Source organism: Passer montanus, unplaced genomic scaffold (assembly GCF_014805655.1).
Source record: "Passer montanus isolate IOZ18808 unplaced genomic scaffold, ASM1480565v1 scaffold1, whole genome shotgun sequence".
In the NCBI taxonomy this organism is placed as follows: domain Eukaryota; kingdom Metazoa; phylum Chordata; class Aves; order Passeriformes; family Passeridae; genus Passer; species Passer montanus.
Genome location: NW_024356504.1, coordinates 303,188 through 322,551, shown reverse-complemented (window position 1 = coordinate 322,551; position 19,364 = coordinate 303,188). Strand labels below are relative to the sequence as shown.

The 19,364-nt window shown below is 39.8% G+C and overlaps 1 protein-coding gene across 17 annotated transcripts in view; it reads right to left on the bottom strand.

Moving 5' to 3' along the window:
- Nucleotides 1-19,364, bottom strand: part of SLC39A10 (solute carrier family 39 member 10) — a 53,764-nt gene that overhangs the window by 15,089 nt on the left and 19,311 nt on the right. For 3 of the 17 annotated variants that reach the window (XM_039727186.1, XM_039724674.1, XM_039721348.1), the window contains exons 2-3: nucleotides 4,523-5,596; nucleotides 3,421-3,622 (exon numbers count right to left, since the gene is read on the bottom strand). In XM_039727186.1, the coding sequence (XP_039583120.1) occupies nucleotides 3,421-3,622; nucleotides 4,523-5,587 (1,267 nt within the window). In that variant the 5' untranslated portion in view covers nucleotides 5,588-5,596. Of the gene's footprint in view, nucleotides 1-3,420; nucleotides 3,623-4,522; nucleotides 5,597-15,191; nucleotides 15,201-18,349; nucleotides 18,505-18,541; nucleotides 18,635-18,828 lie in introns of all 17 variants that reach the window. The other 14 variants (XM_039717984.1, XM_039728043.1, XM_039716333.1 and 11 more) reach the window with 13 other exon arrangements.

The following is a 19,364-nucleotide window of genomic DNA, read 5'->3' as shown; positions in this document are numbered from 1 at the left end:
TTCTGAGAATCTTTACTGTTGCCATAGAGGAAGTGATAATGGGATGTGGTATACCCAACATATTCCTGTTAATGAGGGAAGATGTGAACATTTGTACATGACATTGAAAAGGAGGAATTACAGAAGATACAGATCCTATAAACAAAGAGACACAGCTCTTTCAGTCAGCATTTCACTCTAATGAAGTATTTTCTTTAAGTTTTAGTACAAAGGCTTTGATTTTCTTCCACACGGTTTTTCCTAGCTCCACTTTTAATCAAAGATGTTTGTCTACCACATTTTGCCAACTTTAAGGTAAGCTACAACTCCTGACTCAGAATCCCTAACATTTCCACATTTCAGAGAATAATCTCACTTTCCTTGCATCTGTGAGGGTCCAGAAGTAGGGGAAAACATCCTGGAAAATGGGGCAGGGCATGTGTGAGAGGAGAAGAAAAGAGGAACAAATGTGTTGTAGCTGCTCAGTGTCAACATGAGGGTGAAACACCCCAAGAATTCTGTCTGTACCAAACCCACATGGAGCAGATTGATATGACTTTGTCAGCAGAAGTGTGGCTGCTGCAGGCTTGGTCTGCTTCAACACCAAAGCTCACATCTGTTGCTTTAAATTTTATTTTGGTGGGATATTGATTCTTACTAAGTCTGTGGCTGTCATTCCACAACAATGTATAAAAGGAAAAAGTCCAGCTGCAATGCAAGGGGTACCAGACCACATCCACTGGGAGACAATGACTGGAAAAAGCTTTAGCCAGTATGAGGTGTGCACTGACAGACCTGAGTACTGAGACCATAGCAAAAAAGAGTTGGTGGTAAGTCAAAGTCTGCTGTCAGATGGAACTGAAAAACTGAGGTTGGAAAGCAGGAATACAAAAGTAAGTCTAAAGCTGAAGCAGGACCACGATGACCAAAATACTGCCCCAGGTCCCCAGACTGATCCCCAGAGCACTTCAGCCATGTACCCTGGACCAGCAGGCAGTGCTGAAAACCCAGCATACATGGAGCTGTCCCTCAATGTTCTATCAATCACACATGCAGAAGCAGCCAGATAAAAATGACACAGCCTTTGGGCAGGACGCTGCCCCAAGGTGGACACACTCTGGTGTTCAGTGCCAGGGTAGATGATAAACAGCCTTACATGGAGAAAAGTGGAAAGGCTCAAGTTTCATCTATCACAGCAGGTTTGGCAGATACACCTCTGAGGGGCTGGAATACTCCTGTAGATGATACAGGACCTAAACGTGACATCATGATTAAGATAAGGCGCATGGGATTAGAATATGGAATCTGTGCCCCTCTCGGATCGAGCCCCAGGGAGCACTGGCATCTGCACAGGCAGAATTACAGCTTGTATCTGATCTGAGACACTTCTCATCAACAGCTCTAAGCCATCTCCAGCTTTAAACAAAATGCTCCCTGTTTACTTCTGTGACTTCTACTACTTCTACTTCATTCAGCAGCAGGGTGTGCCTTTCCTTTTCAGTTGTTTAGGGCCCTCAGTGGTGACAGTGCTCCCCTTCCAGGAGGTACACTGTGAAAGCTCAGTTCTATGGATAAGCCCTTGAAAATCCTCCATTAGAAAATGTCACAGAACTATCTGCAAATTACAGGAAGAAAACCCAACACGGCTTTATAAGTTTTTTAAATTAAGTAAATTATCTTGCTTTAGAAAACCAGTTAGCAGAGGTAATGGAAACCTCACAGGTTGGTATCAATGAACAGAAGCAACACTGGCCTGTTAAGACTGATTGAAAGCTTTGACTAAAACTAAAGTAAATCACAGAAAGCTTATGTTTAAAAGTGACTACATCCTCCTAACTCTGCTGAATACTTCTATTTAAAAATGTTTATATTACCTTAGGTGAGCACATGCTTTCATTTCAGTACAGACCTACAATGTATAGGTTACGTTACTCTGTGGCTGACATTTGCCCTACACCTCCCACAATCCCACATTCCAATAAGGACTTGTTATTTCTTATTCACTTCCTTACATAACACTGAACAATTATTATTATATCAACTGAAATCTTGCTGTAATTAATACAAGAGAATACAGGAAATTGTTATGAAGATTGATTTATCATTATCTAATCAAGCTGACTTGTTCTGCAGGTTACTGTTTGAGAGCCAAATCAATGAGTTAGCACCCAGATTTTTACACTAACTGGCAAAGGTGTTATTTATATTCAAGGTATCAGATGCCATAAAACATGTTAAATGTTCACAATAAGCTTCACTAATTTTGCAGATTAAGTCTCTTAAAACATTAAAGGTCTTCAAGCTGAGTTATTAATGAACTCCCTTTCTCATTACAGAAAAATAAAATGCAATCTTTTAAAAAGAAGCACTCATCTGTAGAAGCTTCCTAATTAAACTGGTCCAGAGCATGTGCAATGTGACAGTTTTGTACAGGGTTTCAACATTTTAATTGGCAGAAAATGCTTAGAGTTGCTCTAGCAATGCTCTTGGTAATAAGGCAGGGGTCAGCTCTTACTACACAGACCACACCACAAAGTAATTTGCTGTCGTACAAAACACCCACTGTATCTGCTCTACAGCAATCTCTGAGCAGCTAACAAGACAGCAGATGTGCCACTAGAGGAGATTTATCTATAAGAAGTTAATTATTTTAATGACTCTGCAATTGCTAAGAAAGATTACCAGCAATGCATTCTTCCCAACAGTTATTAACATTTATGAGAATGCAGTTATTTCCAGATTTATTTCTAATAATGCTAATATGCACCTATGTACTAATCAATCCTCACATTACCAATATTTTCATTTTCAAAACACATTCATTATATCCAAGATTTTTTAGATTTTTAGTATTTTAATACAACTAAACATCAACAGTTTCATTAAAATTTATGCAAGATAGCAGTGGCAAACATGTATTTGAAAAGTACATTCAGTTATGAAATAACAACAATGGATTCTACCCTTAAAGTAACTGCTTTAACAGTAGTAAAAATATTTTAGAACTATGGTGATGAGATAAGAAGTCTACTCAGTTTTACTCAAGGTACACACAGGTACACACAAAAAAATTAAAACTGGCAACAGAGGATTTTGGTGGAACACTTCTCATGTGCTTAGAGAAATAGTCAGAAAAGGGAAGTATCAGAAATGACAATTTAAATGCTCTTGTACTTGCTTATGCCTATTTTTTAAGTTCACAAAAAATTATGCATGTAAATTCTACACACCTGTATCACTGCTAAAATATAAAAATAGTAAGACCTAAAATCTTATTTTCCGGTGAATGAACTGTGATCATAGTGTTGTTCTCTATTCCTGAATTAGCACCTCCAGGTCAAATTTATTAAGAAATTTAATGCCAAAGTAACACTGCAACTTTCCAACTTTGAGATAAACATAAGCACCACCTCAGTCCCACTAAGAAAAAAAGACACCTACCTGATGCACCTGTTTTATCTTTATTCTCAACTGATGCATTTTTATTTCTTGTAAAATCTTCCAGCTCATCATAATGTAGAATACAAAGCCTTCTCTCAATCTGGTAGAGCAAAGCAGGACACATGTACACGAAGAGCTCAGGAGATATTAGAGAGCTGGCTTCCAGACCATAGTACCGTAGCAGCTGGGTAGCATTCAAGCACTGCAAGCAAATTGTACAAACAAATTAAATAAAAAAGCATCTATTTTCATGTATGGAAAATGCAGGATATTATTTGAGAACACAAACAAAGCAGAAACTTTGGTCCAAATGTTCCACCAGTGCTAAAACATGACTTAAACTGATCTAAGTGGTTTATGAAAGCAAGAAACAATAACAACATCTGCACCAAACACTCCAGACCCCCAACACCTGCATAACTTTTGATAAATTTCAATGAAAAGCAGTTTCCATATTTTTTACACAGTGCAAGCAATGGAGAAAAAGCAACAGGTGAAGAGTGGAAAAATGTAAATCCAAAATAGGTTTTTCAACACTTCTGTTTACCTACCAACCTTTTGTGTTTTGAGTTTCACTTTTTAGTAGAGTTTGAAACCTTGAACTTGGCACTCCCTCCATCCTTCTAGTTTAAAATTATGACTTTACAAGGTCCTGCATCTGTAGTTAACTGTAAGGGGAAGGGATTTATGGTGTTGGCAGAACTAATGGATGTTGAAAGACAAAACAGAAGAGCTTCTACTGACCACAGTGCTGCTGAAGCAACACCAGCAATTGCTTTTAATCTCCAAGGACAAAGATAACAGAAGTGTGCTGAAAAGATGCAGGTATTTTAGGGAAGTGTCTGTGCAGTTTCCAAAAATGTTAGTGATCTCAGATTCAGAAAGAAGTCCAAAAAAGGTGTGCGGTGGCAGTATTCTGGAATACTGGGAAGGGAAAACCTCCCCTGTAAGCAGGGTAGCTCAGAAAGCTTTACAGATCAAATTCATACACTGTGTTACACTATGCTCCCAAACATGCCTCTCTGTTATTTGTGGGTATGCACCTTCAGTTATTATGTGACGGCACTGAAAGTCACTTACCAGCTCTGCATTTCACACTCACCTCTTCATGCTTGTGCTCATCTTCACTGTGATCCTTGCGACCGCGTGCCGCAGGAAGCGCGTGTTTCCTCACGCTGATCTGCTTGTGCGAGGCCTCTCGCTTGCTGGTGTGGCGGTGCCCGCTGGCACTGCCCAAGCTGCCATCCTGGTGGCCGTGGCCGGCAGAGCGGTCACCGCTGTGCTCGTGGTGGTGCACGTGCAAGTGAGAGGCATCGTGGACATGGTCGTGTTTGTGAACGCGGTTGTGCTCGTACTGATCGCCGGGATCGTGCTCCGGGGCGTAATCCCACGTGGCGTCTCCCGACGTCTCGCTGATCTTCTTCTGCTTCTTCTTCTGCTTGCGCTGTTTCCGTTCCGGCTGCTCCTGGGTGGTGTTTGTCTCGGTGGCAGGCTCGTGGCTCTGCTCCGCGGGGTCGCCGTGGCTGACGGAATCGTTGCGCGAGTGCCGCGTGCCGTTGTGCTCGTGCCGGTGCGGGCGCGAGTGGTGGTGGTGGTGGTGGCGGCGGCTCTGGTTGTGAACGTGTTTGCCGTCCTCCTTCACCGAGGGCACCGCCGTGTCTCTCTCAGTGTCACATTTATGATTTCTCTTTGCAGACACACCAACCGTGGTCTGGTTTTCTGAATCTGAGTGGCTGTGAGCATGGTTATGAGGATGAAAATGCTTTCCTTCCTGTACTTCCAAAGCATACAAGTGAGAAACATGATCATGGCCAATATCATCATGATTTATCATCACTACTTTTACCTCTCCCAAACCAAGGCTTATTAACAGTTTTTCCAGGCCAAAAAAAGATAATCTTCCATTTTCACCATAGCGATCAAAAATCTTTTCAATGTAGTATTTTTGTTCATTTTCTGCTTCCAACGTTGAAAATTTACTGGGCATAGATTCTGTTCCTCCATTCTGGAAGTATGATTCATTTGAGATCTGATAGTCATTATGGTCGTGTACACGATCCTTTTTGGGACCATTGTTGTGTCCATCTCCATGGCAATGATTGCACTGATGAAAAATAAATGTCAGCAAACAAATGATGCAAAATTTTGTGTGCATGTGTACCTTCATCTCTGTTTCCTACAAGAAACACAAAGGGAAGCACTGAGCTGTAAAGCAATCTCAATGTCAGTTTATATGACATATCAGTTTGGTACTTATGCCAACTGAATCATCCACAAAGCTTTTTAGATATTGGCAATAAAAGAATAGCAATTGCAGATCTTTTACTGCAGAAATTGTAATAATGTACTTTTCTTATCCAACAGTAAGACAGACTGTGTATTTTAGCGATGTGGTTTTACAAACCATACTTACAGGAGGCAATGATAAGAAAAAGATTAACAACATTTACAGTCAGTCATATCAGAATATTTTTGTGCATATTTTCAGAGGCATCTATACTTATGATAACCTATAATATTGAAAATCTTGATAAAACACAAGGTACAAAACAATGAAAATTAACTTAAAATAACAATGCTGTATTTTCCTGTTCACAGGGGTGACAGGCAGGTAGTACAGCTGAAAACCCACACACCATTTATTCTCTTTTGTGCTGCTCAAGTGCCTCCACTAAACACATAGTGCACAATTCCCTATTTTGAAATCACCCATTATCAATGTACAAATAAGTTGTCATCAACTAACTTCAATATATCACTTAAATGTTCATATTTTTAGTAATTTTCACTTACATCCACAAATATCTGTGTGGACATCCATTTAAAAGTAGGGTTATATGGAAAACACCTGCTTAGGCAACTAAAAAAATACTGTTAATGCTGACAACTGTTGAGCCAAAAGCAGTTAGTGCTGGTTTTTAGAAATTATATCATTGAGACAACGTGGCTTTCAATTCTGTTACATGTAAAAAACTTGCAAGTCACCATTTTACACTGCAGCAAATGCAAGGATGTAAGGGGACAGGCCATGGGCCAGCTGTGCCTTAAGCTCTTACCACTGCCAGTGGTTTTAGCTCCTGGTGTGCATCTGGGGCTGCCCCTGGCCCTACATTCCCAGACACACGTGACCTGCTCAGTGCATCCTCAAGTGCCACTGACTCTCACATGAGACAGGAGAAATTTGGCTCTCCTTCCCAAGGCCCCCACAGCTGCTCACTAAAATGTGCTTTGAGAAGCCAGCCAGGCAGGTGCTCTGCAGCAAACCACAAACATTTGAAGTCCATCTTACTTTCCCAAAATATCTATTGGAAGCTGCTATACTTGTAACAGGTTGGCAGAGAAAAGGAAGGAGCTACCTTCTAAGGACTTTATATGGCAAATAAATGTGTCAACACAGAAGACTGGAGAAAAACCTTTCCCTTTTTAACCTATACAAATCCAAAATATGAAAATTCACTTTTTCACTGGAGCTTCAAAAACTTACAAATTTTTTTTAAAAAGCAAAACTCTCTTTTGCAATGCTGTCCCATTTATAAATATAAGCCCTAAAGAATATCTGTCAAATGGAGGCATCTGCATCAAAACTGATTCCATGGATGTCAGATAGGACAATGGCTACTCACTGTACATTAGTGGTTTATTTTTATAAACAACTGTTCAATCATCAATCTGGAATAATCATAGCTCATCTCCACAGTTCAATCCCCTACATTCCAGTTGCTGATTTCAGGGCTGTGATAAACTTTTTCAAGCAGTTGAGTATGGCAAGTTCATCCCCAAAATTTACTGAAATATTATTTTCATATATTAATATATAAAGTAATACTACTTTGTAGGTAAGACACCTTTTCTCTCCCTTTGCCACATAATGGTAATACAATCAGAACAAGCAAAGCTAAATTACTCTCATTTAGACAAGCATGATCCAGACTAAAATATCTCTACCAGGAAATTCATGACTAAAGCACGCTCATAATCCTTTTCACAACCTCATGATCTTTTCCATGTGACTGTCTCATACAATACTACTAATACATTACTTGGAAACTTTAGTCATGCATCCCTAATTGTGGTGTTTAGCTTTGAATGGTACCTTTTCTCCATGCCATAGTGGTTAAAATAGTTTGTAACCTATGACTGTGATTCGTTGCTGAAAAACAAGAGCTGAACAGTCTCAGAGCAGTTTCAAAATCAATTACTTGTCTGTTTTCAGTTAAAAGTCATAACCCTAGCAAAGGATTTTTGATCTTCTATTGTATAATATTCTGTATCTTCCACTGCAAATCTTCTTATGGAACAGATACTTAAAAAACAAATGTAGCCATAATAAAGTTTCCAAAAGAACAACCAGAAAGAATTATTTCTTTCTTTTTAAATGAGCTTCATTATTCTCTAGGCAACTGTAAATACCAGTCATGTTTAACCTGTCAGGCAGTACTCATGTGTATAATACTGGAAAACTGAAGTCCAAGTTCTATACACTTCAGTGGCACAAAATGTTGTATAGCTGATCTCATTAAAGGAACTTTAAGACTCTCAAATCCCCTCAAGAGAATATGCAAGGGCAGCCTGAGGACAAGGCTACACCAAAATTGAAAAAGCCTCTGCCTAATTCTGTTCACTCCTTTGATTCCGTGCTGCCTGCCCTCCTCAGCTCCCGAGGGGCAGGAATGGATCCCGGCAGACAGGAGGGAAAACAGCTGTGGGTCAGTGATAAACTACAGCACCCGTAAGGGGCAGGGCTGAACCACCAGCACCTGCTGCACCTCCCTGAGCTGCAGCAAGAACAGAGCCCTTCCTGACACCTCAGGCAGCAGCACCAGCGACCCAAGCCAAGCTCCACAATGAGAACGTGTGCATTTGCAGGCAGAGATGAAGTGTGTCCCACCAGAGGGCATTTCAGAAAGGCACATGATGCTGCCCAAGGCACCCCATCCCCTCCCCACACAGCAGTGCAAGAGATCATTCCCAGCAAATGGAGAACTGATTCAACTTACACACACACAAGCTTCAGGTGAAAGCACATGGGCAGTGCAAAAGCACAGCTGCCTTCTCTGCATGGAAAACTCAGCACATCTCTGTGCAAAGCACTGTCTGCCTAGGGTGTTTCAGCTACTTAAGCAAAGGCACCTGTGATCAGTTAGGTTTGGTTTCTTTTAAAAATCTTTTTTTTATTCAATGTCCCTTGGATTTCTGAAATTTATCCACAGTGCTTACTATCTATTTCAACTGTTCACTTTATGCCCTAAAGCCTGGAATATAATTTGTGGGGACTTCTTTGTTTATTTATCACTGTTTCACTGAGACTAGAAAACTAGTTCAAGAGTTAGGCTTTACTTTGAAACAACAAACTTGGATTCAAATAATGTAGTCATACAAAATTCAAACTCAAATGAAAGCCACATCTGTTATTCCAGCACTTGCAGCCCACGTACCACAGCATTTTTTCTGTGTACAATGCTGACAAGAATATTTTAAGTGCCTAACTTTCTTCCCCCTAACCCTTTTTGTTGTCTACTCCCAACAATTTTAATAACCTGAAATATTTGTAATATAAATGCACTGATTTCTTCCCTTCCCACGCTCCTTCCCAAGTAACTTCAGTTTCACTCCCTTGTTGTTCAACTTTCTTATCCTTGTTTTCTCTGAAGAATGTTCTGCTCATCTATGAAAAACATCTTTGACTCCTCTAAGTTACTCAGCTTGAATGCCACAGAGAGTAAAGTGCCTTAGCAAGATTTCATGGGCAGCTACAAGTTCCACACCAAACACATGCTCCAGCTAAGGCAAGAGAGAACCCAGAGACAGGAGGTGCTAAAAATAAGGACAAAGCAATATTCTTACCAAACTAAGGCATTCTCACTGGGAGGCAGTGCAAGTTTAGCACTTGTGTAATTCATTTCTATTAGGAATTTATCAGAGTTAACAGCTCTATGAGAAATGCCAATATCTTAAAAAGAGAAACATGACTTGAAATAATTATTGACTACACAAAGACAGTTTTTCTTACAAGTCCTACAAATTTAACTGCTTTTCTATACTGCAGGTATTCACTCCAGTGTACATGCAGGAGAGATGTATGCAGCTTCCCCCATCCTGAACTGTGCAATACTTCATACAAATAACACAGTTAAAAAAAAAAAAAGGCTGGAATCTGAAAATCCAAATGAACCTACTCTACATTTTTTTAATTTCACATTTTTAACAAATACTAGAATACAAAATCCTATTTATCCAGCACACATTTTTAAGGCAAGTTTAAAAAAAAATAACGTGAAATTAATATATTGTTGTTACTGAAATACATTTTAAGAAAGCCATAAACACATTTTAACTAAATAATAACAATCTGGTTTTGTTTTATCAGTCTTAAGCTGACAGTAGCTTCTGCTAATGGAAACAGGAAAACATGCTACAGATCAATTAAGTTAAAATGAACCATTTCTAACTTCAGTTCTCACCCATCTCCTGTACTCTCTTCCTTCTTCAATTTCAGTGAAACAGGTTTGTGGATTTCAGTGAAACAGGTTTGTGGATTTCAGTGAGCCTCATTCATTTGAAAACCTATAGCCCAGTAGGAGGGGCACTTTGTAAGAACAGACCATTAACGAACTGATCCAAGCCCTGTTTGCCAAGTTAATACCAGATAAGACTTCCAGAGTACAGAAAGCATTTATGCATAACTGAACACACCATGAATGCTTCCTAAAAATCTGAACTGAGAGGTATTTGAAAAGCCAAGTCCCAAGCATAATAAAATGATCTTGAACTGATACAGTAGCAATCTACCAGCTCAGTTATCCAGAAAGGAGCATTTATTCTGAACATAAAAAAGCTGAAGAGCCTTCTTCAAAGGGTCAGTTATTTGTAAGAAATTGCTGAGTACAGGATCCTTCTCAGTGCTAAGGTAATAGAAAAACTTCAGAATACTTGGAAGTTCTGCAGGTATTAGTTCTGCTCACCAAGAATTAATTTGCAGTCTTTCATATATAAATTAAATGTAGTCCATGAACACCTACTAATGCACAGAATTTATAACAGAGTGAATTTGCTTTTGTGCCAATATTCTGTATTGAATACACTGTTCCATTAGATCCTATTAAGATACCAACCAGTGCTTGGAAGACTGAAATACTTGAAAAGATAAACCAGTTACAGCTGCATTTTAATATTTCATTTTTCTTCTGGAAGTAAGCAAATTGTTTTGGTTACAACCAAAGCTGAAGTTCAACAAATATTTTAAAATGGTGTTGCACTTAAAGCAGCAGTGCTGCCCTCCCCCCCTGCTTCACTCTCTTGTTCCCATTCCCACAAAACCATTTTTGGACACCGGCACATTTGTTTGCTGATCTGTTCACTGTGCAGCTGTACAACTACATTCTGCTGAAAAAAGGCCTAGAAAAAGAAAAAAAATATTATTTTCATGACAGATTACTTTTCCTATCTGGCTCACTGTACAGCTGCACAAACACCACAGTCCACACAAAAAAAAAAGAGCTTTAGGTGGGAGCACCAGTTACTGATCTGGTCGATCTGCAGACCAACAGAACATTTTGATAGAGCACAAATAAAATAACTGGCCACCTCAAAATGCACTCAAATAACACTGAAACTTATTTCCTATGGAAAGCCATTCAAAAATAATTTCTCCAACTTTCCCTTCAGAATATAACAATATTTCTAATAAAGTGTATAAAGAATGTAATAATATTTCTAATAAAGTGTTAAAACCAGCTGCAGTACTTTTATTTTCTTATAATTTACACCACTATAACTACTTCATCCTTGCCCTACATTGTAGTACTTGTGGTATGTTAGAAGGCATAAAAGGCATGTCTTTGATGAGTGTTTAATACCTATTACAATAAATCTCTCTCCATCACTGCTACAATCAAAAAAGGAATTATGCATGCCTACTGCTAAGACAATGACTTATCCCTCTGGAAAAAAAACAAAAATAAATTCAGAAAAGCTGTCAGTTATGGAAGTCCACTCAAACATGAGACTAAAGCATATTTTTACATGTGCTATGCCAAATTAGTGCCCAATTGTGGAGGCCATTTCTAGAATGAAGAGGTTTCAAATTATACACCATTGAATCAAATCTGTATTTTAAATAAGGGATTTAGTTAATGAACCAACATCACAGACTTTTATAAGGTGCTCTGCCAACATGCCACTTAAATTTTTCTTAGCAAACTTATTCAGTCAAGAGAACAAACCAGGAGAACTGCTACTCTTAGACAGCAGGCAGCTACTGGAACCAGTGACATCTTGAGTTACTGAGCTCCCAAATGTCTTTGTTCAGTAACTGTGGGAGACAAAGGGGTTTGTGAAGATGTCTTGGCAGATTCAGAGGTAGCACTTAACCAGTCTGACACAGGACATAAAATAATTGTACATATTTCAACAGGCAAATCCACCAACAAAGTACCCAGCTGAACCAATTAATGCCATTTTCACCACGTTCCAGATGAGACCTCAACAGAATTCATGCCATTTCCCTGCCATTGTTTATCTTAACCAAGATTACCCTGAAAGATCCACCTGGCTACTCATTACAGGTTTGTGTGCTGATGGAGGCCACCATTCAAACTGATACAAATACTGTCTGGCTTCAAAAATCACTCACCACGAACAATAACATTTCTTAGCACAGTATTAACTCAGAAGGGACACAAGTTTAAGGTAAAATAATGAAAATGCAGTATTTAATACCCAATATTACTCTTAGTGCAAGATTAGAGACAGAAGAGGGGCCAGGAAGCACAATTTACTGGTAATATGTGAGGCAGAAATATTAAGGGTCTGGCATTGCTTACTGTCAAGGGAAGTAAAACAAGCGAACTGTAACTGCATGTCCAGAATAAAAACCTGCAGAGCACGTGAGGCATCATTTTGGTATTTCACTCTTATTCAATCACTGCTTGATTGAATACAAGGAACTCCTGTATGACACTTTTCATAGGATATGGGCAAAACTCAGCAAAAAATGTGGGGTTTTCCCATTGTTGATATACATTCCTTTTATGTGCAGAACAATGTACTCCTCTAGGTGTTTCACTCTGAGAATACTTTGTTTATAAAATATAATTAATCCTTTGTCTTTACAATTTACTGTTAACAACTAAGCTACAGTAATGGAGAAAATTCCAGTAAATTAGTTTATTTATAGAAACTCTCGTGATTTTCAACAAATACATGGCAATTTGCCTTTTTGAACTTTATTTATGTTTTAAGAACTCAACAACAATACAATACAAGGCTAAGTATCATCTTCTAAGACTGGGAAAGTATTGCCATTGTTTACTGCAATCGATTGGAATCACAAAGCTTGACACAAGGAAAACAATAATAATTTGCTATACTTGCTGCATTATTAAAGCATCTCATCTTCATCATTTGTTCTTTTAAGAGTCAGCATTAACCCCTCACATTCCCGTCCCTACTACTGAACATACATAGTTAGCAAAAGCCAGTGTAAGAATTTTTGCCTAAAGCCACCAAAAATGAACTTGTGTGATCTGTACCACACTCTGCAAGACACACATGCATAACTTTAGACTACACACTTAACTCCATCTCTTATCTGGAGTACAAAGACATCAACTCAGTGAAAAAATAACTAGTTATGAGCATACTACAATGAAAAGCAAGATTCTGTGTATACATCCTGCTGCAGCTACTGAGTATTTATTTACTGAATGTATGGTCTGGGAGCAAGCAGACCCTGTTAATATAATGCAATGCCTCTGCTGGACAATTGCCTCAAAGCACAGTCCAGAACAGCAAGGATGGAAATCTATCCTGTTTATGTATTGTAGCAGACATCAAATAAATAGGAATATTTTATATTTAGCATAAAAGCTTAGTATTGCAAGGCAACCACGTTATTTTGAAACTGTACTTTTTAGCTGAGATACTGCCTTCTAGAGACAGATGTTCAGGTCAGCACAGAAAAATGCTGCTATACTCTGCAAACAGCACCAGACAATACGTATGGCCTACTTGATACCATTTGCATTTCATGGAGTTAAAGTGCTCATCAGGGTAGTGTAGCCCTGGTGGAAAGAGGCCTTCTTTGACAGGAATGGTTACAGAAACTGCACAGAGCCCTGAGAAGTAGTGCAAGCATCCTGTGAAACAGAGTGCAGCCTGCCACCCGGCAGTGCAGCAGCTTGTCTGGACTGCTCTGGACAAGACACGAGTGCGGCAGGACTGAGAAGCAGCCCTGGCTCACTGCTCCCCTTGCAGGAGCCCCCACCTGGGGCATTACTAGGAACTGAACTCAACTGCCAGCTGTACAAATGACATATGGCTATCATGAACAATCCTACATGGAACTCAGTGTACTCAATCCTATTTAAAATGCAAATCAATATTAACAAAGACATTGCTCAAAAAAATCCATGAAAAGAATCATGCTGAACACTGTCTACTGAGACTACCTTGAGGATTACGTATACTTTTCCTTTTTTTTCTTTGATGCTCCAATCTCAGTATGGCTGCATGCTATTATCAGCAATTAGCTTGGTTAAAGAGTAACCATTTATAGATATCAAATCATCAGGTGTAAATAATTTATCATTTACAGTTATCTTTGAGAATCCAAGGTATTATTTTTGTCCATTAATAATCATCACCCTAAGGAGCTATTTATGAATGTAGTGCAAGTCAGGTAATCTAGAGGTCTGCATCTTTATGTATAAATTGTATGACAACCCCTGCCTGGAATTCATGTTGTATTACAGTGGTCTTTACTAGCAGCTGCAATTGGTAACTATTTCTAAAGCATTTATAACCTACATGCAGAAACACTGCACAGTCTCTGTTTATTGCATTTACAATTTTATGCAAATTCTGCATGAAACTTCTTTCACACATTCTTAACCTGAAGAGCATTTTATCTCACATATACATTTTATCTTATCTAACCAACCACAATGTAGATTGATAACTTTCATCCATGATCAGTTATACAGCAGCTTCCAGCATTACAGAGACTTTCTCCCAAAGCTAGATTGGTTCAGCTACCTCAGTGACTTCAGAACTGTGTCTTTATCACTTAAGATATTATTCAGACTTATTCACTTATTCAGAACTGTGCTTATCACTTAAGCACCAAATTGAATGCTTATAGAATTTTCTGTACCTATTAACAGTCCAGAAACTCTCTCTCGAGTTTTAAGTCCTCTGTTAATATTCCACATTTTGTACAGATGTTTTGTTTAACACTGACATGTGACTGTCAACACAGAACAAAAAGAGGGGCAGGTTTCTCTCACAACTTCATGAGGCTACAGAGAAGGTGACAGCCAGATGAGAATGAAGCTCCTGGGTCACTGAGAGAAAAAGGACAACAGCTGAGTCATTCCTCCTCTGCAGCAATGGAAAAAGCAGCCAGGAAATGGAAAGAGAGATGAGGCAGCACAATGTGAGAGGAGAACATTTCCAGCCTAATGAATCATGTCCCCCAGCATGGGTACAACACCCTACATGTAATTCCAACAACCCCTTCTTCTCAGAAGCTTTTCAGACTGACATCAGCAAACCATCATCTTCCAAGTCTTTTATGTTGCTTTCCAGCTTTCTGGGTATTAAAACCTGTACAGACTTTGCACTATCACAAGAGGTAACAAAAGTGACTTCAAACAATTATTCTTTAACTTCTTTACTCCTCGGATTTTTATTCCATCCAAAAAGCCTGGGGCAATGGCACTGACTCAAGAGCACTGAAAGACTATGAACAGGGGGACTGACACATCACATACCTTTCTCTCCTTTAGGAGGTTACACCGTGGCAGGACATGGTTTCCAGCATTTCAATCAGTTTTTGAAATTTAGAAAAAAAAAAGTTTTATTAGCTTTGCCTAATTGTTACCCATTTCCTTACCAGACCTTATTAGGTGTACTCCAAGTAATAGCTCAGCTGTAATTAAAGAATGACGTAAGAGCAGTCTTAATTCCTTCTGTGATAAGTGTTACTTCAAGCCTTTATCAGTAAGATAAAATTACTAGTTTTATTTAAGATAACTTCAGTAGCCCACCCCCAAAGATAATACTTCTCAGATGATAAAATTGTTTTAAATAATTGCTATCTAAATTAAGTTGGGCTCCCACAGTAAACCAGGAAGTAATACAGATTTTCTTCACATTAGAATGGAAATTGCTTCCCGAAAGGCATAAATTCTCAGTATTCAAGGAACTCGCCCTGCACCTAAAGCTCAATCCTGTGAGAAGCATGCCTGCCCAAGGAACAGAACTGCTTTTAAACTTTCCTTCTCTGAAACTTCTACTGACATTTTTAAATGTGTTACAGAAAGTCAAGATACATTTGGCAATTCTGAAAACATCCTAGAAAATAATATGCTGTGAAATATCAAGTGTTCTGACATCGCTGATCATCAAACCGAGGAGAAAATGGAATGAGGTTTTCTCTTTCTGGTATCATTCTCACTGCTGACACATGCAGTTATGTCTGTCCATCAGTTTGTTCAAATGCCACCATCCTTCCAAGTTTCACTACAGTAAAGGACCAAATCATAACTTACAGAAAAACTTTAATGGAGTTTGGCTTTTAAGTAGCTTTTGTAATTTTAATCAGCAATTCCACCTGATGAAAACATGTAAATGTTCTCAAACTGATTTACTTCATCACTGATTTATCAAGTGCCTATCACACATTTAAAACAAACTTCCACTTCTGTAAAAACTGTGACAGAGACAGGAATAAGTCTTCACAATAGGCAAAGCCATGATCAAACGACATTGAAACTGGACAGCAAAGCAAACAAGTCCAAACACACTTCCTTTAGGACTATATACAAACTTCAAGTCCATGTGATCTGGGCACTACTTAAAAAGTCTCTTCAGATTGAATCAGCCACTGCTCTGCAGAAAATGTAGTAAGAATAGAAAGAGTAAATTACAGTTGCTTGACTTAGTGAAGACCAGGAAGGAAACATATGCCATGCTGGTCAGCATGTGCTTTTCCACCTCATAATTCCTTCTGTGATAAGTGTTACTTCAAGCCTTTATCAGTAAGATAAAATTACTAGTTTTATTTAAGATAACTTCAGTAGCCCACCCCCAAAGATAATACTTCTCAGATGATAAAATTGTTTTAAATAATTGCTATCTAAATTAAGTTGGGCTCCCACAGTAAACCAGGAAGTAATACAGATTTTCTTCACATTAGAATGGAAATTGCTTCCCGAAAGGCATAAATTCTCAGTATTCAAGGAACTCGCCCTGCACCTAAAGCTCAATCCTGTGAGAAGCATGCCTGCCCAAGGAACAGAACTGCTTTTAAACTTTCCTTCTCTGAAACTTGTACTGACATTTTTAAATGTGTTACAGAAAGTCAAGATACATTTGGCAATTCTGAAAACATCCTAGAAAATAATATGCTGTGAAATATCAAGTGTTCTGACATCGCTGATCATCAAACCGAGGAGAAAATGGAATGAGGTTTTCTCTTTCTGGTATCATTCTCACTGCTGACACATGCAGTTATGTCTGTCCATCAGTTTGTTCAAATGCCACCATCCTTCCACCAAGTTTCACTACAGTAAAGGATCAAATCATAACTTACAGAAAAACTTTAATGGAGTTTGGCTTTTAAGTAGCTTTTGTAATTTTAATCAGCAATTCCACCTGATGAAAACATGTAAATGTTCTCAAACTGATTTACTTCATCACCGACTTATCAAGTGCCTATCACACATTTAAAACAAACTTCCACTTCTGTAAAAACTGTGACAGAGACAGGAATAAGTCTTCACAATAGGCAAAGCCATGATCAAACGACACTGAAACTGGACAGCAAAGCAAACAAGTCCAAACACACTTCCTTTAGGACTATATACAAACTTCAAGTCCATGTGATCTGGGCACTACTTAAAAAGTCTCTTCAGATTGAATCAGCCACTGCTCTGCAGAAAATGTAGTAAGAATAGAAAGAGTAAATTACAGTTGCTTGACTTAGTGAAGACCAGGAAGGAAACATATGCCATGCTGGTCAGCATGTGCTTTTCCACCTCAAGTAAACTTTCTAGATCATGTCTGAATTACCCTGATGATCTAATTTAATTATTTTCTTGCAATGGGAAACATCCATTAAGACAAAGCCTGTGAGCATATTTGAATAACTTTAAACCACAGCTCTGCTGTAATTGCACATTTTATGACTGACTGGATATATGCTGCAAACTTAATACCTGGGTTTTATGTAAGCCAACCTGGAAAGCACCAAGACCTACACAGATATTAGTTGAAACACAGCTTTTTTTTTGAGATTTTTTTTTTAATGCAGCCAGACTCTCCAGTCATATTGCCCATTCCAGATAGGTAACAGTGTACAAACCCTCTGCACCCACCCATGGACACTAACATAATGCCAATATGGAACTGCCACCATTAATCTCATCAAGCACACACAATTAATTCAGTCTGTCCATTTATCTAGATCCTATTCTCCTTTAGAAACAGATAGCATGGCTGCATACTTTTTTCCTCTGAAGTATGAGTTAAAAGCAGTCTAAAATAAAAAAGCTGCAGGATACCACCAATAATTTTACTTTAACCATTAATTTAGCACAAGAATTTAGCTGGTAAAGTACAGTGACACTGGTCAGTGTTCTTGGGGACCAGAGAGTGCTATCCAGTTAATTTTCTTACATTACCATGCCAGACTATTAGCCTACAGAGGAACCATTAGTCCCTCACTTTGAAGTTGCACAGCATGGCTCAGTCTGAATTCCTACTTCCCTGCACATCTGAAGCAAAGCACATTATTCAGCAGAGGAAATCAGAGTGCATTCTCTGTTAAAGTCCAATTAAAAAAACCTCCTATGACACCTTTCTAATATAGAAAGTTTTCTATTTTTATGTCACTGCTACTACTACCCAAAGGGATACAAGAACATACCCACTGGAACATGCCAGGAATTACTTTTGTTAACTAGATGACAACTGCTTCCGCTCGTCTGAAAACTAACCAGGTCCTCCAGTGTGCATTTCTCAGTTCTGTATCAGGCTCGAGGTTATCACAGGCTCCCTTGGTGTTACGGTACAAGATCCTACCTTAATAAAAAAAAAATACATCATGATTGCTACTTACACATACAGCGTTAGGAGTGCTAGAAACCAGAAGTAATTCTACTCAGGCAACTCTTGTTCAGAGAGTTTTAACAAGTAGCAGGCATGAACACTTCTGCAAAGAGGGCCAAAAACGACAAAGATAGCTAGAGATTTTAAAGAGCAATTTTATTCCGCAGTTTCAACATTAAGTGTGCATTTCCAAAGGATAAAGCATAAGCAGCAGAGATGGCTGAGAACAGGAAACCAATGTTTCTCGCTCATCATTTGTGTCTGTACAGCAAAGCGACAAAGCCTCCTGGCCCTTACCCTTATTTAAGGTTCCGTGCAGGTTACAGCCCGAACGATCTTCCCGCAGCTGTTAGCGCTAAATCCCAACCGCAAGCCCTGCAAGACCTCATCGCCTGCCCTGCTGGCCATGCCCCGTCCCGGTACTGCCGCCAAGTCCCGCGGGCCCCGCACACGGGCCGGGCCGGCTCCTGCCCCGCTCCCTCCACGTGGCCGCACCGGGAGCGGCCGGGCGAGCTGGGCAGGCCCGCGGCGCGCCCAAAGCCGCCCTCGCTCCCGGCACGGAGGCTGCCGGGGGAGCTGCGAGCGCGGGCACCGGGCAGCTCCGTGCGCCTCGGGCCCGCCGCGCCCCGACCCTCCCTGCCGCCCCCCTTTCTCTCTCCGCCCGAGCGGCCGAGGCAGCCGCAGCCCCGCCGCCACGTCCCGGGCCCCCGCTCCGGGCGCGGGGAGGATTTACCTGCCGCATGGTCGCCTCCCGAGCAGAGGAAGAAAGGGGGTGGGGGCCGCGCCCGGGCCCCGCGCTCCGCCGCCGCCGCCTCGGGGGGAGCCCGGGCGCG